Source organism: Macaca fascicularis, chromosome 7 (genome assembly GCF_037993035.2).
Source record: "Macaca fascicularis isolate 582-1 chromosome 7, T2T-MFA8v1.1".
Classification (NCBI taxonomy): domain Eukaryota; kingdom Metazoa; phylum Chordata; class Mammalia; order Primates; family Cercopithecidae; genus Macaca; species Macaca fascicularis.
The window spans coordinates 85,346,847-85,367,683 of NC_088381.1; the positions used below are offsets into that span (position 1 = coordinate 85,346,847).

The window sequence follows — 20,837 nt, forward strand, 5'->3', positions numbered from 1 at the left end:
TAGCCCTTGTGTTTTTGTGACTGGCTTATGTCACTTGGCATAATGTCCTCAGTATTCATCCATGTTGTGGCATGTGTGGGAATTTCCTTCTTTTTTAAGGCTGGATGATACTCCATTGTATGGACACTCCACATTTGGTTTATGTGCTCATCTGCCAATGAACACCTTGGCTGTTGCCATCTTTCGGCCATTGTGAATAATGCTGCTGTGAACACGGGTGTACAGACATCTCTTCCAGGCTCTGCTTTCATTTCTTTTTTTTATCTTCATGGTAGGTCTAAATGAATATATCTTTATTTATAATGTCGACATTTATTTTAGATTCAGTGGTATGTGTGCAGGTTGGTTACATGAGTACACCGCGTGATGCTGAAGTTTGGGAATCACCCCATTACCCAGGTACTGAGCATAGTACCCATAGGTAGTTCCTCAGCCCTTGCCCCGCTCCCTGTCTCCCTTCTCTAGTCGTCCCCAGGGTCTGTTGCCATCTTTTAAAAAATTTTATTTCTAACTTTTGTGGGTATGTCGTAGGTGTACACATTTATGGGGTACATGAAATATTTTGATACAGGCATACAATGCATAATTATCACATCAGGGTAAATGGAGTACTCATTTATCCTTTGTCTTACAGACAATCCATTTACACTTTTAGTTATTTTAAAATGTGCAATTATTGACTATAGTCACCCTGTTGTGCTATCAAATACATTTTATCCATTTTTCTATTTTATTGTTGCCATCTTTATATCCACATGTACCCAGTGTTTAGCTCCCATTTATGAGTGAGAATATGCAGCATGTGGTTTTCTGATCCCACACTAATTCACTTAGGATAATGGCCTTTAGCTGTATCCATGTTGCTGCAAAGGATATGAGTTTGTTCTTTTTTATGGCTGTGTAGTATTCTATGGTGTATATTACCACATTTTCTTTATCTAGTTTACCATCGATGGGCATTTAGGTTGATTCCATGTCTTTGCTATTGTGAATAGTGCCATAATGAACATATGCATGCATGTGTTTTTATGGTAGAATGATTTATATGCCTTTGGGTATATACTCAGTAATGGGATTGCTGGGTCAAATGGTAGTTCTGTCTTGAGTTCTCTGAGAAATCTCCAAACTGTTTTGCACAGTGACTTAACTAATTTACCTTCTCACCAACAGTGTACAAGCATTTTTCTCTGTGCCTTGCCAGCATCTGTTATTTTTCTGACTTTTTAATAATGACCATTCTCACTGGTGTGAGATGATATCTTGTAGTACTGATTTGCATTGCTCTGACGATTGGTGATGTGGAGCATCTTTTCATATGTTTGTTGGCCATGTGTATGTCTTCTTTTGAGAAGTGTCAGTTCATGTTTTTTGCACACTTTTTAATGGGGTTGCTTTTGCACTGTTCAAATTCCTTATAGATTCTGGATGTTAGACCTTTGTCAGATAGTTTGCAAATATTTTCTCCCAACCTGTAGGTTGTATTCTTATTGAACTACCAACATCATTTTCACAGAATTAGAAAAAAACTATTCTAAACTTCATATAGAACCAGAAAAGGAGCAGAACAGCCAAAGCATCCTAAGCAAAAAGAATAAAGCCAGAAGCATCACATTACCTGATTTCAAACTATACTAGAAGGTTACAGTAACCAAAAAATATGGCACTTGTACAAAAACAGACACATAGACCAATGGAACAGAAAAGGAACCCAGAAATAATGCCACATACCTACAACCATCTAATCTTTGACAAAGTTAACAAAAATAAGCAATCGGGAAATAAATGGTGCTGGGATAGCTAGCTAGTTATATACAGAAGAATGAAACTGGACCCCTATTTTTCGTCATATGCAAAAGTTAACTCAAGATGGATTAAAGATTAAATGCGAGTCCTCAAACTATAACAACCTTAGAAGAAAACATAGGAAATACCCTTCTGGACAGTGGCCTTGGTAAAGAATTCATGACTAAGTCCTAAAAGCAATTGTAACAAAAACAAAAATTGACAAGTGAGATCTATTAAACTAAAGAGCTTCTGCGCAGCTAAAGAAACTATCCATTCATTTCTTTATGTACCCAGGAGTGGAGGTGTTGGGTCATATGTTATATGAGTAAGCTTCTTTCATACTCTAGACTTTGTGGTAACTAGACACATTGCTGGGATTTTGATTGATTGACTGATTTTTAATTTTTACTTTTTAGGGGCCAAACAGAAACTACTGCTGTATTCATTGAGTTAAACTGTTCCCAGGAGGTGAGCTCTAGAGAATGGCAGGGACCCTCTTCCCACCATTGAAACCTCAGTGGAGGAGACTCACTCTGCCAGCCCTAGCAGCCCCAGAGCAGTCCTGTTCCCTGGATTCCCTTCAGGGCTCTGAATCCTGGAGGAGGGACAGCAGGCAGTCAGGAAATGTTCTCGGGACAGAGAAGCAGCAGCAGGAATCCAGCCTGAGAGGTCAAGCCTGCATGACCAGCCCTCACTCAATCTCTCCTGCTGCCTGGCTTCCCAAGTTCCCTCCAGACTTTCCCCAAACTCTGAGCTTGGAGACTCAGTCCTCATTTGGATGCTGGATGCCTCCCTCTATACCTCCAAAACTGGGATTCCTTTTCTACTTCAGCCAGCCCAGATCCAGCTCCTGTTGCTTGTAATCAAAATCCCCAACCAATACAAGAAGGGCCAAATGCATTGCTCTAGGGTTTACAAGACTCCTTTCTTCCTTGTTCAAAAATGAGACCACTTTGCATGATGCCAGTTTTCTTTGGTACCTCTTCCACGCTTCATAAGCCCTTAAAAATGGCCAAGGTGGATCTGCTCTGACTGCAGCCATTTCTTCTGTGACTCTGGAGCTATTTCTTCAATAGTTGTGGATAAGAAGCCATTGGTAGCTGCCAGGTATTCTTTCTTGGTGCTGTTTTTCTTTTCAACCATGCATGTTCTATCTTCTCCGTCTTATACCACCCTTGGTAAAAGACAAGACCTAGAGGAGATGGCGCATAGTTCAGTAGCCTACCTCAGGGGCTGTGTAGGAAGGGTAAACGTATTATTACATTTATGCATAAACACTTTCAAACAGAGTTTAATACACCATATCCGTGGGATGTGCTTGGAATACAAAAGGCTTTCCGGAAGCGAATTTGCCAAGGAATTAAAAAAGTAAAGCCAGTGTTTGTTTCCACTGAATCCTTTGCAAAGGATGTTGGTATACGGCATCAGTCATTCATTTATGCATTCACTGGCTACACAAATATTTCTGGATCATCTCCTGCATAAGTACCAGGCACTGAGTAAATGTTGATGGTATAGACATAGTCCCACCTTGATGAGCTTACAGATACTGCAAAGGGAGGCGATTTGTAGGATGTTTTTAAAAATTGTGGTAAAATATGCATAACATAAAATTTTACCATTTTAAACATTTTTAAGCTTACACTTAAGTGGCATTAAATATATTCCCATTGTTATACACCATCACTACTACCCATCCCCAAAACATTCTTCATCTTATAAAGCTGAAACTCTGTACCCATTAGACAACTCTCCATTCTCTCCTCCCCCTCAGCCATCTGGCAAGCACTATTCTACTTTCTGTCTCTGTGAATTCACTACTCTACGTAAGTGGAATCATAGTATTTTTTCTTTTGTGACTGGCTTATTTCATGTAGCATAATGTCTTCAAGGCTCATCCATGTTATAGTATGTCAGAATTGTTTTCCTTTTTAAGGCTGAATAATATTCCATTATACCTATATACTATATTTATTTACCTACTCATCCATCTGTGGACACTTTGGGTTGCTTCCACCATATAGTTATGGTGAATAATGCTGCCATGCACATTGGTGTATAAATATCTGTTCTTGTCCCTGCTTTGGAGTAAACATTTTTGGGTGTTTACTCAAAAGTGAAATTGCTGGATCATATGGTAATTCTGTTTTGTTGAGGAATCGTACCGTTTTCTATATATTTCCACTAATAATGTAAAAAATTTCCCATTTTTCCACATCGTTGTCAACACTTCTTCTCTTCTGCTTTGTTTTGCTGTTTTATGTTTTTGTTTTGTTTTATCATAGCCATGGGAATGGATGTGAAGTGGTACTTTATTGTAGCTTTAATTTCCATTTCCCTAATGATTGATGCTAAGTATCTTTTCATGTACTTACTGGTCATTTGTACATCTTCTTTGTAAAAATGTCTACTCAAGTCCTTTGCCATTTTTTAAATTAAATTGCTTTTTTTTTCCTTCCTGGGTTTTAGAAGCTTTCTGTATATGCTGGATATTATAAAATATTTGATCTGCAAATATTTCCTCCTATTCTGTGGGTTGCCATTTTACTCTGTGAATAGTACCCTTTGAAGCACAAGAGTTTTTATTTTGATGAATTCCAATTTGTCTATTTTTCCTTTTGCTGCCTGTGCTTTTGGTGTTGTATCCAAGAAATCACTGCCAAATCAAATCTCACAAAACCTTTCCCATTTTTTCTTCTAAGAGTTTTACCTCTTCTGTTTAGGACTTTAATCCATTTTGAGTTAATTTTTGCGTATGTTTGATAAGGATCTAACTTTGTTCTTTTGCATAGAGATATCCAGTTTTCCCAGCACCAAATCTTGAAAAGACTGTCACTTCTATATTGAGGGTCTTGGCATCCTTATCAAAAATTATTTGACCATCTACATAAGTGTTAATTGCTGAGCTCTACTTCATTTTAGTGGTCTTTGGGTTTGTCTTTATGTCAGTAAAGTGTTTTGATTATTATAGCTTTTGAGTAAATTCTGAAATGAGGACGTGAGTCTTACTTTGTTCTTTTCTTGAAGATGATTTTGGTTATTCAATGTCCTTTGAGATTTCATATGAATTTCAGAATGGATTTCTCTATCTCTGCAAAAAAGTCATTGGGATCTTGATAGAAATTGCACTGAATCTGTAAACTGCTTTGGATAGCATTGATATCTTAACAATAAGTCTTCCACTCCATGAACATGATGGCTTTCCATTTATGTCTTCTTTAATTTCCTTCATTGATGTTTTACAGCTTTCCAAGTACAACTCTTTCCCTCATATGGTTAAATCCTAAGTATTTTACTCTTTTTGATGCTACTGAAGACAGAACTGTTTTCTTAATTTCCTTTTCAGATTATTGTTAGCATATAGAAATGCAGGTGATTTTTGTAGTTGGTTTAGTACATGGCTACTTTGCAGAGAATTTATTAGCATTCTCTCTGTCTCTCTCTGTGTATATGTGTAAGATTTAGGGTTTTCTACATATAATAAATATATCATCTGTGAACAGAGATCATTTTACTACTTCTTTTCTTATTTGGATGCCTTTAATTTCTTTTTCTCGTCTAACTGCTCTAGCTAGAACTTCCAGTATTATGTTGAATAGAAGTAGCAAAAGCAGGCACTCTTGCCTTGTTCCAGATTTTAGAGAAAAAGTTTTCAGTCTTTCACCACTGAGTGTAATATTAGCTGTGAGTATATTATATATGACCTTTATAATGTTGAGGTAGTTTCCTTCTATTCCTAGTCTATTGAGTGCTTTTATTATAAAAGGCTGCTTAATTTTGTCAAATTATTTTCCTGTATAAATTGGATGATCATTCTTCATTTTGTTAATGGAATATATCACTTTTTTTTATTGGTTTGCCTATGTTGAGCCATCCTTGCATTCCAGGAATAAATCCCACTTGATAATGATATATAATCATTTTAATATGCTATTGAATTTTGTTTCCTAGTATTTTATTCAAGACTTTTACATCAATGAATATATGGACTATTGTTTTCTTATTTATAAGGGGCTGTAGTTTTGTTTCTTTTCTTTGGCTTTGTTATCAGGGAATGCCAGTCTCACAGAATGAGTTAGGAAGCGTTCTCTCCTCTTCAGCTTTTTTGGAAGAATTTCAGGAGGACTAGTGTTAGCTCTTCTTTAAATGTTTGGTATGGTTTACCAGTGAAGTCATAAAGTCCAGGGTTATTCTTTATTAGGAGGTTTTTGATTACTGATTCAATTACCTTACTAATTATGACTCTTCAAATTTCCTATTTCTTTGTGATTAAGTGTTGGTAGATTTTGTGTGTCTAGGAATTTGTCCACTTCATCTAGGTTACCCATTTGTTAACATGCAATAGTCCATAGTACTCTCTTATAATCCTTATTATTTCTGTAGAATGGGTAGTAATGCCCCTGTTTTCATTTCTGTTATTAGTAATTTGAGGCTTTTTTTTATCAGTCGATCTAGCTAAGGTTTGTCAATATTCTTAATCTTTTCAAAGAACTAACTCTTGGTTTCATTGGCTGTATTGTTTTTCTGTCCTTTTCTCTCTGCTTTAATCCATAGCTAAATCCAAAGCTAAATTCAAAGCTAGCAGAAGGAACAAAATAGCTTGTTCTTCTTCTAGTTCCTTAAGTTGTAAAGTTAGATTGAGATTTTTCTTCTTTTTAAATGTAAGTGTTTACCGCTATACATGCTATACATTTCCCCCTAAGCAGTGCTTTGTCCTTGTCCCATAAGTTTTGACATGTGTTTTTGTTTTCATTTATCTCTAAGTATTTTCTAATGTTGCCTGTGATTTCTTATTTGACTCTTTGGTTATTTAATAGTACATGGTTTAATTTCTACAAATCTGTGAATTTTCCAGTTTTCCTTCTGTTACTGATTTCTAACTTCACCCCATTGTTGTCAGTGATGGTACTTTGTATAATATCAATCTTTTCAATCTGTTGAGACTTAATTTGTGACCTAACACATGGTCTATCCTGCAGAACGTCCCATGTTCCCTTGAGGGAAAAAAAGTCTTCTATTGTTGTTGGGTAGAGTGTTCTGTGTATGTCTGCTAGTCCAGTTGATTTATTGTGTTAAGTCTTCTCTTTCCTTTTCTTCTGTCTGGTTGTTCTATCTACTAATGAGAGTGGGGATTGAAATCTCCAACTATTATTGTATAACTGTGTATTTCTCTCAATTCTATCCATTTCATTTCACATATTTTGATGATCTATTATCAGATGTGTAAATATTTATAACTGTTCTATCTTCTTGCTATATTGGACCTTTCATTAACACATAACATCCCCTTTGTCTCTTGTAAGCTTTTTGATTTAAAGTGTCTTTTGTCTGATGTTAGTATAGCTACTCCTGCCCTCTTTTGGTTACAATTAGCATGGAATTTCTTTTTCTATCCTTTCACTTTCAACCTCTGTGTCTCATCTAAAGTAAGTCTCTTGTAAACCACATATAGTTGGATCTACATTTTTAAAAAATTCATTCTGCCATCAATTTCTGTCTTTGATTGAAGTTTAATTAATTTACATTTCAAGTAATTACTTATAAGGAGGGACTTACTTCTGCATTTTGTTATTTGTTTCCTATATGGCTTGTAATAGCTTTGGTTCCTCATTTCCTGCATTACTGACTTCTTTTGTGTTTAGCTGATTTGATTTTCTTTCTTTTATATATATATGTGTGTGTGTATATGTGTGTATATGTATATATGTATATATATGTGTATATATATACACACACACACACACGTAGTGAAACTTAATTCCCTTTTCATTTTCTTTTGTGTATATTCTCTACTTATTTTCTTTGGGGTTACTATGGAGATTATATTTAATTAGGATTAAAGTTATAACACTCTAATCTGACTTTACACCAGCTTAACTTCAATGGCATTAAAAACCTCTGCAGCAGAATGGTTTTTTTTTTTAAAGCAAATAAATATGGAATTGTAAATTCAGATAAGGACTACCCAGTAAAGAGCAGACTTTTATGATGAGGAAAACAGGGTGGGCCTCATCAGAGGGATCAGCAAAAAGGGTCCCTCTGAGGGGACATTTGCACAGAGTCCTAAAAGGCAGAGGAACTCATTCTGCAAGACACATAAGCAGAGCATTCCTGAGAAAGACAGTAAGTCAAGTTCGGGCTGCGTGGTGAAAGTCAGTGTTGAGATGGCAAAAAGAATGGCAAAGCAGATGGGCCCTGGCCACACAGGCTGAAGGGCCACATGAAAGGCAGGCGGTGGGGGGCCTTCCCTGTCCAAGGCAGGGAGAAGCCACAGAGGGGCTCAATGCTGCCTAGTGGCAAAGTTCCAATTCTGTCGGAAGAGGACCTTGCTGGTTATTCTGTAGCAAGGATTCAAGGAGGAAAAAAATGGAAGTGAGGAGCCTGGCAAGGAAGCTCCAGCAGCTGTCAAGGCCAGAAATAATGGCAGTCAGTCCAGGGTGGAGATGGAAAGAAAGGATGGGTTCCAGACATGCCTGTCACCTTCAACAAGGTAACATGGGGTTCCTCAGTCCTGGGCTGGAGTCCCTGCCCTATTGTGTATTCACAGGCTCTGCATCCTGGCTGTGTCACGTCCCAAGCCTCCATTTCCTTCTCTGTAAAATGGGAATGACAAAATCCACCAAGTATGAGAAGGCAGTAACATGGAGGCACTTATCTGCTGTCTGGGACAGCTGGTGCATCATAAGCATTCACATCTTCCCTTGGGGCCAGTGGTTGATGCTAATCGAATATATCAAAACCGTGAGATGCTATGAAAACCTGGAGCCAACACCTGATGCCAAATTCTCCCAGTTTTGGCCATGTTATCAGCTCTCTGAGGCACTGTTAGCCCCCAGTCTGCCTTGGGGATAGGGTCCTGTCTGAATTTTACCTTGGCAGTCAGGTCAGCATACATGGGAGAGCCAAGCCTCTGACCATAGAGACCTAAGTGGGAGGGTGGGAGGGAGTGGGTGCCCGGCCATCAGCACGAATCATGCTATTTCCCACAACTCGGAGAGAAATGTGTTGGAATGAAGGTGGCAACCAACTCTAGCAGGTTTCCTTCCAAATCTGGAGGGGTTAAGGAGACAGGGCCACTCCCATCCCACAGCCCCACAGAAAACATGCTCTGGAGGGAAGCAGATGGGCTCGCTGGCATCACGTTCTGCTCTCTGTTCCAGGGGGCTTGTCTAATGACAGGCCTTCTGGCCCAGCCACAATCCTTTCCCTTCCTCCCAGCTTAAAGGTTGTCTCACTTGCTAACAGAAAGCCCTTTTCTAAAACAGCCACAGGCAGGAGAGTTCTTTGGATTTCCTAAACCAGGATTTGAAGAATTGAGAAAGGGAGGTGCTGGTGGAGGTGGTCTTGTTTAAACAAGGTGTCACGTCTAAACGGAACTTGTTTTTCAATTTACTGAATGGTGGTCCAGGGCTAGTGCGGCAAGAAAGGGCTGCTGTGGTGTGAGCCCACTTGGGCTCGGGGGCTGATGACTCTGCTTCCATTTGCCTTCTGGCTTGGATCAAAAGGGCCCGGAAACCCCAAGTATAGATGACAGAAGGGCTCAGAGTCATCACACTCAGCCCTTCTCACAGCGGGATCGCCTTTATTAGGCAGGCCTCCTCAGGAAACATCTCAATCCAAACTTCACATGTTGGCCCCAGGTCTGCCCTCAGCCCCGGGCTCTTGAGCCTCTAGCGTCTTAGTACAAGCCCCTGAAGAGGGGTGAAGGGTGTTCAATCAAAGGCAAGAAACAGAGCCCTTCAGTCTTTACGGCCCATGAGGGGTGCGGGTGGGAAGGTCTGTCTCCATGTACCAACCCCATTCCCTTCCCACTCCCTGCCTGGGATCAAACAACCACCCCTGCCTGGATGATAAATTATGAAAGCAAATATCAAAGTAGAAGTTCTGCCTTATTACTACCTTAGCTGTTGTAATGAATGTTTATTCCTTGCACTTGTGCCCTGGATAATTTTTAAAAAGAGAAAGAAAAAATAATCTGCAGATGAAAGCATCTGGTACAGAGCCAAGCCCCTCCAGCCCTCATCTCAGGCATGCTCCGGGCAGACTGGAGCAATGCAGCCCATCATTAACCGGCCACCGGGGAGACCTGGGTTTGTGCACATGAGGAACATGGAACTATTTCTCAGAAATGAGCACCATCCAAAGTTAACACGGAACTACTTCTCACAGCTGAGCAACATCAAAAGTTAACCTAAGCAATTCCATTTCCAGGTGTATGCCCGAAAGAATTGAAGGCAGGGACTTGAACAGAGATTTGCACACCCATCTTCATAGCAGCATTATTCACAATAGCAAAAGGCAGAAACAACCCAGGCATACACTGATGGATGAATGGATAAGAAAAATGTGGTGCACGTACGTGCAATGGGATACTACTCATCCTGAAAAACGAAAGCCATCCTGACACACGCCACAACGTGGATGAACTTTGTGGACATTATGCTGAGTGAAATAAGCCATTTGTTCACAAGAGGATAAATACTGCATGATTCCACTTATATGAGGTATCTAGAGTCATTAGATTCATACAGACAGAAAGTAGAATGGAGGTTGGCAGGGGCTTGGGGAGATAGTGTTTAATGGGTAGGAAGTTTCCGTTTTGGGGATAGTGAAAAAGTCCTGGAGGTGGATGGTGGTGGTGGTTGCACAACAAGGTGAATGTGCTTTAGGCCACTAAGCTGGTACACATAAAAATGGTTCAGATGGTGAATTCTGTATTACATATACATTTACCACAATAAAAAAAGAGAAAAAGAAATTTGCCCAATTTTTTTTTTAAGTTAATGGAACTTCCAGAGTTGATGACTTTGAAGGAGGAGTGGGAGCAGTATGGCACCCTCACGTGCCCACCGAGGCCACGTCGGAAAGCAGATCCCTGGCCCAGGGTCCCGGGGGCCTCCTTGGCAAGTGTGCCTTGCAGAAGAGCCTGGCATGTGAGGAAACGTGTGGGTTCGGTGGCTCAACATGAGGCCTCTACTCTCTGAGTGCTGCCAAAGCAGCCTCCCTCCAGAGCACAGCAGGGGCGAGGGGTGTGGAGGAGACAGAGGGAATTTCCTACAGATAGAGACACGTCCCGAAAGCAGTCCTGGAAAGTCTTCAACAAAACGGAGGACAAAGTACCAGAGATTTGTCCTCCTGACAAGCAGGATTGCTGTGGGGGTCCCCACACCCACTGGGCCCAGAATTGGGGTCCTCAATATTGATTTCCCTGTGCGGCTGGTTAGGGGTAAGAAAGGCTTGACATGGTCGTCATAGCTCTGCCGGTGACTTCCCGTGTGACTCTGGCAATGTCCCTGAGTCTCCCCACTACGGGGCCTCCTTCAGTCTCTGGGAAACAAGCTGTGGGATCCCATCCCCACAAGGGGAGAATCCTTTGTCCAGGCCACCACATGGTATCCTGGTATCCTTTGTCCAGGCCACCACCTGCCACCAGGCCTCCCAGACACCACAGCCCCAGCTACACAACTACCAGAGCTGAGATCCCAGCGGCGATGGTGCATTGGAGGGTTCATCCAGCTTTTGTGTTCTTTCCCATTCACAGCCCTGCCCCAATCCACCTCTAAAACCCCAGCCATCCCTCTCAGCAATATAACATCCACACATGGGCAAAGAGCCGCCTGCAGACCCTGTCCAGCCATGAGGACCACCGCCCTCCGCTATCCTCCCAGCACTCTGAGCCCCTCCCTTACGCTTCATGTCAGGGCCAACTTCCTCCCCAGCACTTACCCCTGAGCTCCAGAGCTCACCACACCAAGCAAACAAGGGTGCCTATGGCCTGGGCAGCCCAGGCTCTGTACCTTCCCTAGACCTCAAGACCTTGGTTGCAGCTGGCCCAAAGGCCCTGCAGATTCCAGGGATAGATGTGTCATCTCCCTACCCCACAACACAACCCATGGCTGCTGTGTCCCCACTGAAAACTCAGGCCCTGGGTCATTCCCCACTGCACCCATGTCGTTTAACCTTGCCCTGTCCTCTCGCGTCACTCCCTTCCATAAGCAGCCTGACCATTTGTGGCCAGGCACCACGTACTCACTGTGGTCAGAGCTAAATCCCTGACCTGCTGATAAGAAGCAAGCTGAGAGAGGTTCTTCTCTGTTATGAGTGGCTGGGCAGGAGTCTAGCCCAGGCCTGAGGCTAAACCTCACACTCGGAACCTTCATATCCCTTTCCCTCTACAAAGTTCCCCTTAACCCAGATTCCACCTGACTAGGCTTCCCTCTCCTCTACTGTAGCCAAGATCAGCAACTTGGCTGTTTCTACAGCTGAGTTGTAGCTGTTTCTACTTCTCACTTCCCATTCACTTTTCAGTTTGTTCTCATTAAGCATCTAACAACAACACTCCCTAATGCCATTCCATCTGGCATTGTTAACCAGTCTCCTCCTGCACCTGTCACCCCTTCTTCAGGACAACCTCCTCCCAGGTCGCTGCCCCATCCCCCCAGGGCTGGTGCTCCATGGGCTGTCTTTGGACAGCTTCTCTACTCACTGATACATTTCAGCCAGGCAATGCTGCTCACTCTCCTACTTCAGCTGTCAGCTGTAGGCTAAAAAGCCCGTGTCCCTCTTTCCCACCAAGACCTCTGTCCTGATGTCCACCTTGAATTCAGTTTGTCCAGAATGGAAACTCTTTGCTGTGGCCCCAAACTCATTCCTCCTCCTTTTCTCAGCCAATGGCTCCACCGCCAACCCAGAGGCCCAGCTTGAAGCCTGGGTGTAGAAGCCTGGATTTCTCTTGCCTCCTCTTCCTGCCTCTCTAACCCCCACATCCTGCCAGTCACCAATTCCTGCAGCTCCTTCCTCTTACGCCAGCCCCTCCTCCATTCCCACTCCAACCTCTCCCACACTTGCTCCAGCCCCAATGCTCCACGACACTGCTTCCCATTCCAATCCACCCTGCACGCAGCTGCTGGGCTGTTCTTCCTAACATCAACCTCAGCACATTGCTCCCCTTCCCTTCAGTGGTCCCACTTCTCAGGGTAGAGCCCCTGCTCCTCAAGATGCCTGGCCCTCCCTCCCTCACCCAGCCCTATCCACATCTCCCACACCCTTATGGCTCCCCGCTCCCGCCATGTCAAATGACTTAGTCCTTAAAAACACCTGGGAAAATGAATGGATGGGTAAAGCTAAGATGCCCTTGAAGGTTCTTCAGGGTCTAACATTTGAGGAGCGCGGCCTCACCACCCACCCATCCCCATCTAAAGGTTTCCCTCCATCCCCATTTGACAAATCAGACGTAGACAGACGTGGGCATCCTGACTCCTTCCTTGGTTCCCTCAACTAGACAACTTCTCTCCCCACTTCTCACCATACAGTAAGCTCTGTTTTCCAGAGAAGTCAGAATTTGTTCCTCCTGCTAGACTATGGACTCCTTGGAGCAGGGTCTGGGATTCACATGACCTCGAATGCCCCTTGGACTGGGTCTGATGCATCGCAAAGCTTTTGGGAAGCCTTCTGGTAACAAGTGGCCCCGTCACTGAGCAGATCTGGGCACTTAACACCACACCAGTGTGGAGTCGAGGGCAGGCGCTCTCCCATTGGGATGTCCCCCAGTTACTTGCCCTCCTCAATGCCTGGAATCACCAGGCTATGTTCCCCTATCCCCTAACCCAGTGTCTTCCTCACTTGAGGAGATGAGGACACAGCACCCGCTTCCAGATCTCTCATCAAGGAGAAAACAGAGCCCCCCACGTCAGGACCCCAGCTCCGGACTCACCATGTTCATGACGGTCAGGATGAACCTCTGGGCGGCCTCGGCCCCGTGGTACTGCACCATGTCGGCGTCGGCCACCACCAGGGTCTCCACCGTGTGCTCGCTGGTGAGCCGGATGGCGTTCCTCCGCTCCCGCCAGTCCCGCGAAGGCCTGCCCCGCCTCGGCTTCTTCTTTTCTAGAAAATGATGGAGACATTTGTGCAGTCCTTGGCTTACCGACTTCCAAAACCATGCAGCGAACAGGCCTTCTGTCAAGCCTGCCCGAGAGAGTGGTCCGTCTCGACAGGCCTAGAGGGGCCCAGCACCCAGCAACCTCCACCGTCACATGGGTGCCCCGAGTTCACTCATGTGGGGTGGAGCTGAACCAACAAAAGGGTAAGAGCTATGAGGCCAGATGAGGGGTCCACACCCAACTGCCACCACAGCCGGGGAGGCCAATGGGGCTGAGGGGCACAGAAGAGAAAACCCACTCCTTCAGAGGAGCATGGAGAGCTATGCAAGTATGCAAAGAGAAGGAGGCCTGGACCAAGCGGGCAGGGGTCTGAAAGGCCACACCCAGGGTGGATAACTGGACCGAGGAAGCTGGGCGGAGGGGACAGGACACTCCCCTGGGGGCAGGAATCCCAATAACTCTTCTCAGACTCAGGAATCAGGAGCCATAAATGTTGGTAGACATAAAAAACTATGCTTTTTTAAAAAATACATAATCAGAAGAAAAGTCATATGACCTACATCCAGGCTAAAATACAAATCTTCTCTTTCCTCACAATAGGGAAGGATTAGTAGTAAATGTGTGAGTAATTCTCCACTGATTCTTTAGATAATCTATATCCCTGTAAAATCTTACTCTGATAAACAGCTATTGTTATTAAAGAGCCCACACCGACAGGTCCAAAGCTGCCATAGTCTTTGTACACAGAAACACCTCTGACCAACACAACAGATTAATATGAACAGCACGCATTTTCAGAATCCGAATATAAACAGGAAGGCTTTTCCTTCATTTGATAGTTATTTCCATGTTAGCACTAGCCTATATGGACACATCTCTGCTACACACAGTCTACATATGCACCAACCGGCTTCATAAAGCGACCCAAATCTTTCCAGGACCACAAGTGGATACAGTAGGCCCTCTTTATCTGTAGCAGCTATGTTCCAAGACCTCCAGTGGATCCCTGAAACCACAGACAGTACCCAACCCTACATCTACTAGACTATGTTACGTCCTGTGCATACATACTTACGATAACGTGTCGTTTATAAATTAGGCATAGTAAGAGATTTACAATAACTAATAGAATTATAACAATACACTGTAATAAAAGTTATGTGAATGAGGTCTCTCTCTCAACATATCTTATTGTACTGTACTCACCTATTTTTAATCCCTGGTTGACCGTGAGTAAATGAAACTATGGAAAGTGAAACCACAGGTAAGAGGTAACTACTGTATTATTAAATAATCTGAGATATGGGTCATAATTTACAAACAAAAATGTGCTATACAACACAATTACAATCACAAAAAAGGGCAAAAAATAGAAATATACAACTATAGATAAAGCCAGCAACAGTAAAAAGGTACACAGCCATTAAAATCATACTATGAGGATGGCTCAGAGATCTAGAGAGAAGCGGATATAAATCTGCATACACAGTTAGATCACGATTTTGCAAAAATCTTACATACAAGTATCTTCAGGCCCCAAAGGAAAATAAATACTAAAACATCTAGGAAGAACCAAAATATGAATAGTGATATGCGATCTTCATTTTCCTATTTTCCTCTGTATTTTCCAAATTTATATAATATGCAGGTATTACTGTATTTTAAAGAAATATCATTGAATTTGAGAAAAACACAAGCATCACTTTTAAACTCTAAATGATAAAACAGAAGCCCTCGAAGGAGAAAAGTATGTCATCTGATTTATCACAAAACTGCAAAACGAAATCTTCTCAGCCTGCAGGATGGGCCTCCTCCCTCAGAGCCAGGCCCATCTCCTCTCAAGCCTTCTGGGCCTCAGTGATGGAATAAGAGAAGAAAGTATCCATTCTAAGACAAAATCAAGGTCCTAGGTAGCTCTACCTTTGCACATTGGCAGAATGAAAGAGGCCACTGGTGGAAAATCTACTGACCTACACCCACACTCACCAGCCAGATTATCTCTGACCTGACCAGCCTGGAATTTGTGAAGAGCCACTTTGTTTCCATTTTAAAGCTGCAGAGGTGATGGGCCACCCAAGCAGGACCTCTGTTGTAACCAACACACCCTCGTTCTCCCAGGCGATCAGTTATGAGCCAAATGGCAGCCGTGGCCCTTCTCAAAGTCAGTGTTGATAACCCGTTTCTCTGAGTCACCATCTGCAGATGCTCCCCATGTTGGCTGTTCAGTACTTGTTTTCACACCTTGTCATATATTTTTAAGCTCCAGTACACAAATAACTGCATTCCTAGCATGGCCCAAAGGACACATTAGGAATACTTCTCTAGGAGCCAGTTAGCATCAACATGTAAGAGCTGAGAGCTCTCTAAGAAAGTAGCCCATCACTCCCAGACCAGATGGACAGGTTGTTCCTGGACACTTAACATTTCAAAATCCTGCACTGCACTGGGTACAGTGGTTCATGCCTGTAATCCCAGCACTCTGGAAGGCCAAGGAGGGCAGATCACTTGAGGTCAGGAGTTCAAGACCAGTCTAGCCAACCTGGTGAAACCCCGTCTCTACTAAAATTACAAAAATTAGCCAGGCATGGTGGTGCATGCCTGTAATCCCAGCCACTCGGGAGGCTGAGGCAGGATAATTGCTTGAACCTGGGCAGCAGAGGTTGTAGTGAGCCGAGACCACACCACTGCACTCCAGCCCGGCTAACAGAGTAAGACTCCCTCCTAAAAAAAAAAAAAAAAATCCTGTACTGGGTATGTGTCTTTCAAGTTTACAAAGAAAAACTAATAAGACCTGTGCTCCCTAGGCCTTGGAGAGTTAACCTAACAGGGTGCCGTAAAGAGTGACACACTCTGAGTTACCACATGCCCAGAAGGTGCGCTGTGGTTTTCACAAGCTTCCACTAATGACTGTCATTTGTTCCTTTCCTTTACCCCATTCCCTGGCACACAGGTGGTGGGAAATAAATGCTCACCAAACAAATGCATGCAGTGGGTACAGGGGTGAATAATGACGCTTGCTGAACAGCCCATGTTGCAGGGCAGGGCTTGCCATAAAATGAGTGTTGAAATCCCTGGATTTTGGAACTGCTGACAAGACACCGGGGACTTGCATTCCTTTCCAATGCACGTGTCCTTCCTGGGGTGCTGGCAAGTAAGAACAGGAGCACTGAGGGGTGGGAAGCTAGAGGGCACCTTAGCCTTCTCCTCCCTCACTGATCTCAACCACTCCCACAGCAGAGACCCACAGCCATCATTTCTGATGATCATTCCTTTTCCTACAGGGAGAAAAGAACCCTAATAAACTTTTACCTTTAATTCTCTAAACTGCAAAAATATGCTTGATAATGTTGCACAGATGCCAATATTCACAGATGATAGCATCTTCAAAAGTAAGAAGAAAAACACTAATTTCAGAATAACACACGTGCTGGATTCTGACCTCACCAGAGAGGTCAAAGTGCAGGTGGGTGGGCGTGTGGTCAGCTGGGGAGTGTTCCAAGCTCTGCTCACTACCAGCTGTCTCCAGCTGCTGTGGGAATGAAGGGTGGCTCTCGCCCTGCTGATGAGGACATCGCAGTCATGTCAGGCCTCAAGCCTTCTCCTGTTGTCACAGACACCAGGAATCATTCTTGAAGTCAAGCCCAGCAGTTTCTTTCGCCAGCACCTTGCTGGAGTTGGTACTGACTTGGAAGATTTTCAGTCTCTGGCTTCTTATTATTTTTTCTTACATCTACACTCCCTTTGCCTCAGTTATCCATTAGAAAAGAAAATTTTATGTATTTATGTAAGATACCTCAAATCCTTCTGGAACAAGATAAAGAGAAAAAGACAGAAATGTACTTTTAGAATCTTCAAATTATAATTTACTCTTCAAGTTTGGGGACTGCTAAAAATGTTGAGCAAATATATAAACTGTCATTGTAGTTACTAGTTCTCCACTTTGAAAACTAATAAAAAAAAAAAAAGTGTCTCAACTGTGAATTATCAAAGCTCTGTATGGAACAGATACTCCTTCAGTTTAGAAAGGATACAGTATCCAGGTATTTATTAGGGAAAAACAATAGGTAGATCAAAAAACATTTGGCCTAAAAATTCAAAACCACAACCCCTCTCAGAATTCCTTTACTTCCTGCTATGCAAGAAGAATCCTTGCATCTCAAATCCTACCAATGCCATTTCCAAGGAAGACCTGGGGAATGGATGAGTTGTATAGGCAAGGAGTAGCCTGCTCTTGCCACAGACCTCTGAAATCCTAGCTGCAGGAGATCCCACGACCCACATGAATGCTTGAGCTGGCAGGGAGAGCTGCTGAGAGAGGTGGCAGGGGCAGGACTCCAGCCTGTGTGGAGCCCAGAAGGTTTTGTGTGGGAACAGGTACAGTGGAACATGGCCAGGGATGCCCATCCCCCAAGTCTCACCAGGATCTTCTGGTAGCCTTAGCCTTTGGGTGACTGCTGGACCTGCACAGACCAGGGTGATGTTGACCATAGGGTGAGGACAGTCTGATCTGAGCACCACCCCCAATGTGCCAGCCTCTCCTAGGGTCCCAGCATGGTCACACCAGCTTCCAGCACTGCCTTCGATACCCAAACAGGGTGCTTCCCAGGGGGGCCCCATCATAGCTCCTTCATGGGCAGACTGCCTCTAACCACTGGAGACCTCCAGCAGACCAGCCTCCACTGATGTGAAAAGCCTACAAGCAGCCTGCCCCACCGCTTTGTCAGCAAACATTCACCCACAGATCCCTCCCACTGCTTTGCTGGCACACACATATAGGCAGACTTCACCTCCCCTCCCCCAAAAACACAAATGTGCATGTGCCCCTGCTGCCATACCACTGATGGCAGAGCACATCCCACCGCCCTACCCACCTCCACTGGGACTCCACTGCTGCTGAGGCACAGGCAGTCTGACATGCCACTATGGCTGCTGGTACACATGAGCAAGCACAGATCCCACTTCCACTGCTCCTATGAAGTGCTGTGGCCAGCACTCCACATCGAAGTGTTGGGCCAACAGACCAGGAACACCTCAGCCTCTCCAGTGCAACAGGTTACTAACTGCAGAGGACCAGGAAACAAAGTTGGGAAACTCATACCAGCATCCCAGAGTTAAAGCACAGAGCCCATAGGTGCTGAGCTGAGCCTTAGCCCTCTGAAATCTTCCAGAATAGAAGCCAGTCAGCTAAGCTCACCTTATACCACAATCAAATGCTGAAAGGCATCAAAAAAACCCATCCAAAGGACAGCAACTTCAAAGAGTGAAGGAACATCAGCCCACGCAGACAGGAAAAATACAGTATAAACACACTGGCAACTCAAAAAGCCAGAGTGTCTTACCTCCAAATGACCACACTAGTTGGTTCTTAATGGTTCTTAACCAGGCTGAAATGACAGACACAGAATTCAGAATATGGATAGCAATAAAGATCATTGAGATTCAGGAGAAAGTTGAAACCCAATCTAAGGAATACAAAATGATACAGGAGCTAAAAGATGAAACAGCCATTGTAAGAAAGATCTGATGGACTTTGGGAGGCCGAGGCAGGCAGATCACGAAGTCAAGAGATTGAGACCATCCTGGCCAACATGGTGAAACTCCATCTCTACTAAAATACAAAAATTAGCTGGGCATGGTGGCACACGCCTGTAGTCCCAGCTACTCGGGAGGCTGAGGTGGGAGAATCACTTGAACCCAGAAGGCAGAGGTAGTGGTGAGCCAAGATCACACCACCACACTCCAGCCTGGTGACAGAGCAAGACTCTGTCTTAAAAAAAAAAAAAAAAAGATCTGATGGAGCTGAAAATCTCACTACAAGAATTTCATAATGCAGTCGCAAGTATGAACAGCAGAATACACCGAGTTGAGGAAAGAATCCCAGAGTTCGAAGACAGGTTCTCTGAATTAACTCAGTCAGACAAACTAAAGAAAAAAAGAATGAATAAAACCTCAAGAAATATGGAATTATGTAAAGAGACCAAATTGATGAGCCGTTGGCATCCCTGAAAGAGAAGGAGAGAAAGCAAGCAACAGGGAAAACATATTTGAGGATATCATCCATGAAAATTTCTCCAACCTCAGTAGAGAGAACAACATTCAAATTCATGAAATACAGAGAACCCCTGAAAGATACTATACAAGATGATCATCCCCAAGACACACAGTCATCAGATTCTCCAAGGTTGACATAAAATAAAAAATATTAAAGGCAACGAGGGAGAAGAGGTAGGTTGCCTACAAAGGGAACCCCATCAGGCTAACTGCAGACCTTTCAGCAGAAATTCTATAAGCCAGGAGAAATTACGGGCCTGTACTCCAATCAAGAATTTGATATCCAGCCAAATTAAGCTTCATAAGTGAAAGAGAAATAAGATCCTTTTCAGAAAAGCAAATGCTAAGGGATTTTAATACCACCAAACCTGCCTTACAAGATGTCCTTAAGGGACTGTTAAATACGGAAAGGAATGACTGTTAATGGCCACCACAAAAACACACTTAAGTAGACAAACCATTGACACTATAAAGCAACTACACAGTCAAGTCTATATAATAACTAGCTAGCAACATGACAGGATGAAATCTGTATATATCAAATATTCACTTTGAATGTGAACTAAAGGCCCCAATCAAAAGCCACAAAGTGACAAGTTGGATAAAGAAGCAAGACACAACTGTATGCTGTCTTCAAGAGACCCATCTTACATGCAATGACACCCATAGGCTAAGAGTAAAGGGATGGAGAAACATCTACCTAGTAAATGGAAAACAAAACAAAACAAAAAAGTAAGAATTGCTATTCTAATTTCAGACAAAACAGGCTTTGAGCCAACAATAATTTTTTTAAAAGACAAAGAAGGGCATCACATAATGGTAAAGGGTTCAATTCAACAAGAACACTTAACTATTCCAAACATATATGTACCCAACACAGAAGCAGATTCATAAAACAAGTTCTCAGAGACCTACAAAGAGACACAGATAACTACATAGTAAGAGCTGGAGACTTCAAAACCATACTGACAGTATTACATAGATCATCAAGGCAGAAAACTAATAAAGATATTCAGGACATGAACTTAACACTTGACCAAATGGATCTAACAGACAACTACAGAACTCTTCACCCAAAACCAACAGAACATACATTCTTCTCATCTGCACATGCCACAT

General features: G+C 43.2%; 1 protein-coding gene across 7 annotated transcripts in view; it reads right to left on the reverse strand.

Moving 5' to 3' along the window:
• ADAMTS17 (ADAM metallopeptidase with thrombospondin type 1 motif 17) overlaps positions 1-20,837 on the reverse strand; it is a 363,322-nt gene that overhangs the window by 291,103 nt on the left and 51,382 nt on the right. For all 7 annotated transcript variants that reach the window (XR_012415486.1, XR_012415487.1, XM_015453452.4 and 4 more), the window contains one exon: positions 13,499-13,671. Coding sequence is in view for 4 of the 7 variants with exons in the window: in XM_015453452.4 (XP_015308938.1) it covers positions 13,499-13,671 (173 nt within the window). In the remaining 3 variants the exon portion in view is untranslated. The remainder of the gene's footprint in view (positions 1-13,498; positions 13,672-20,837) is intronic.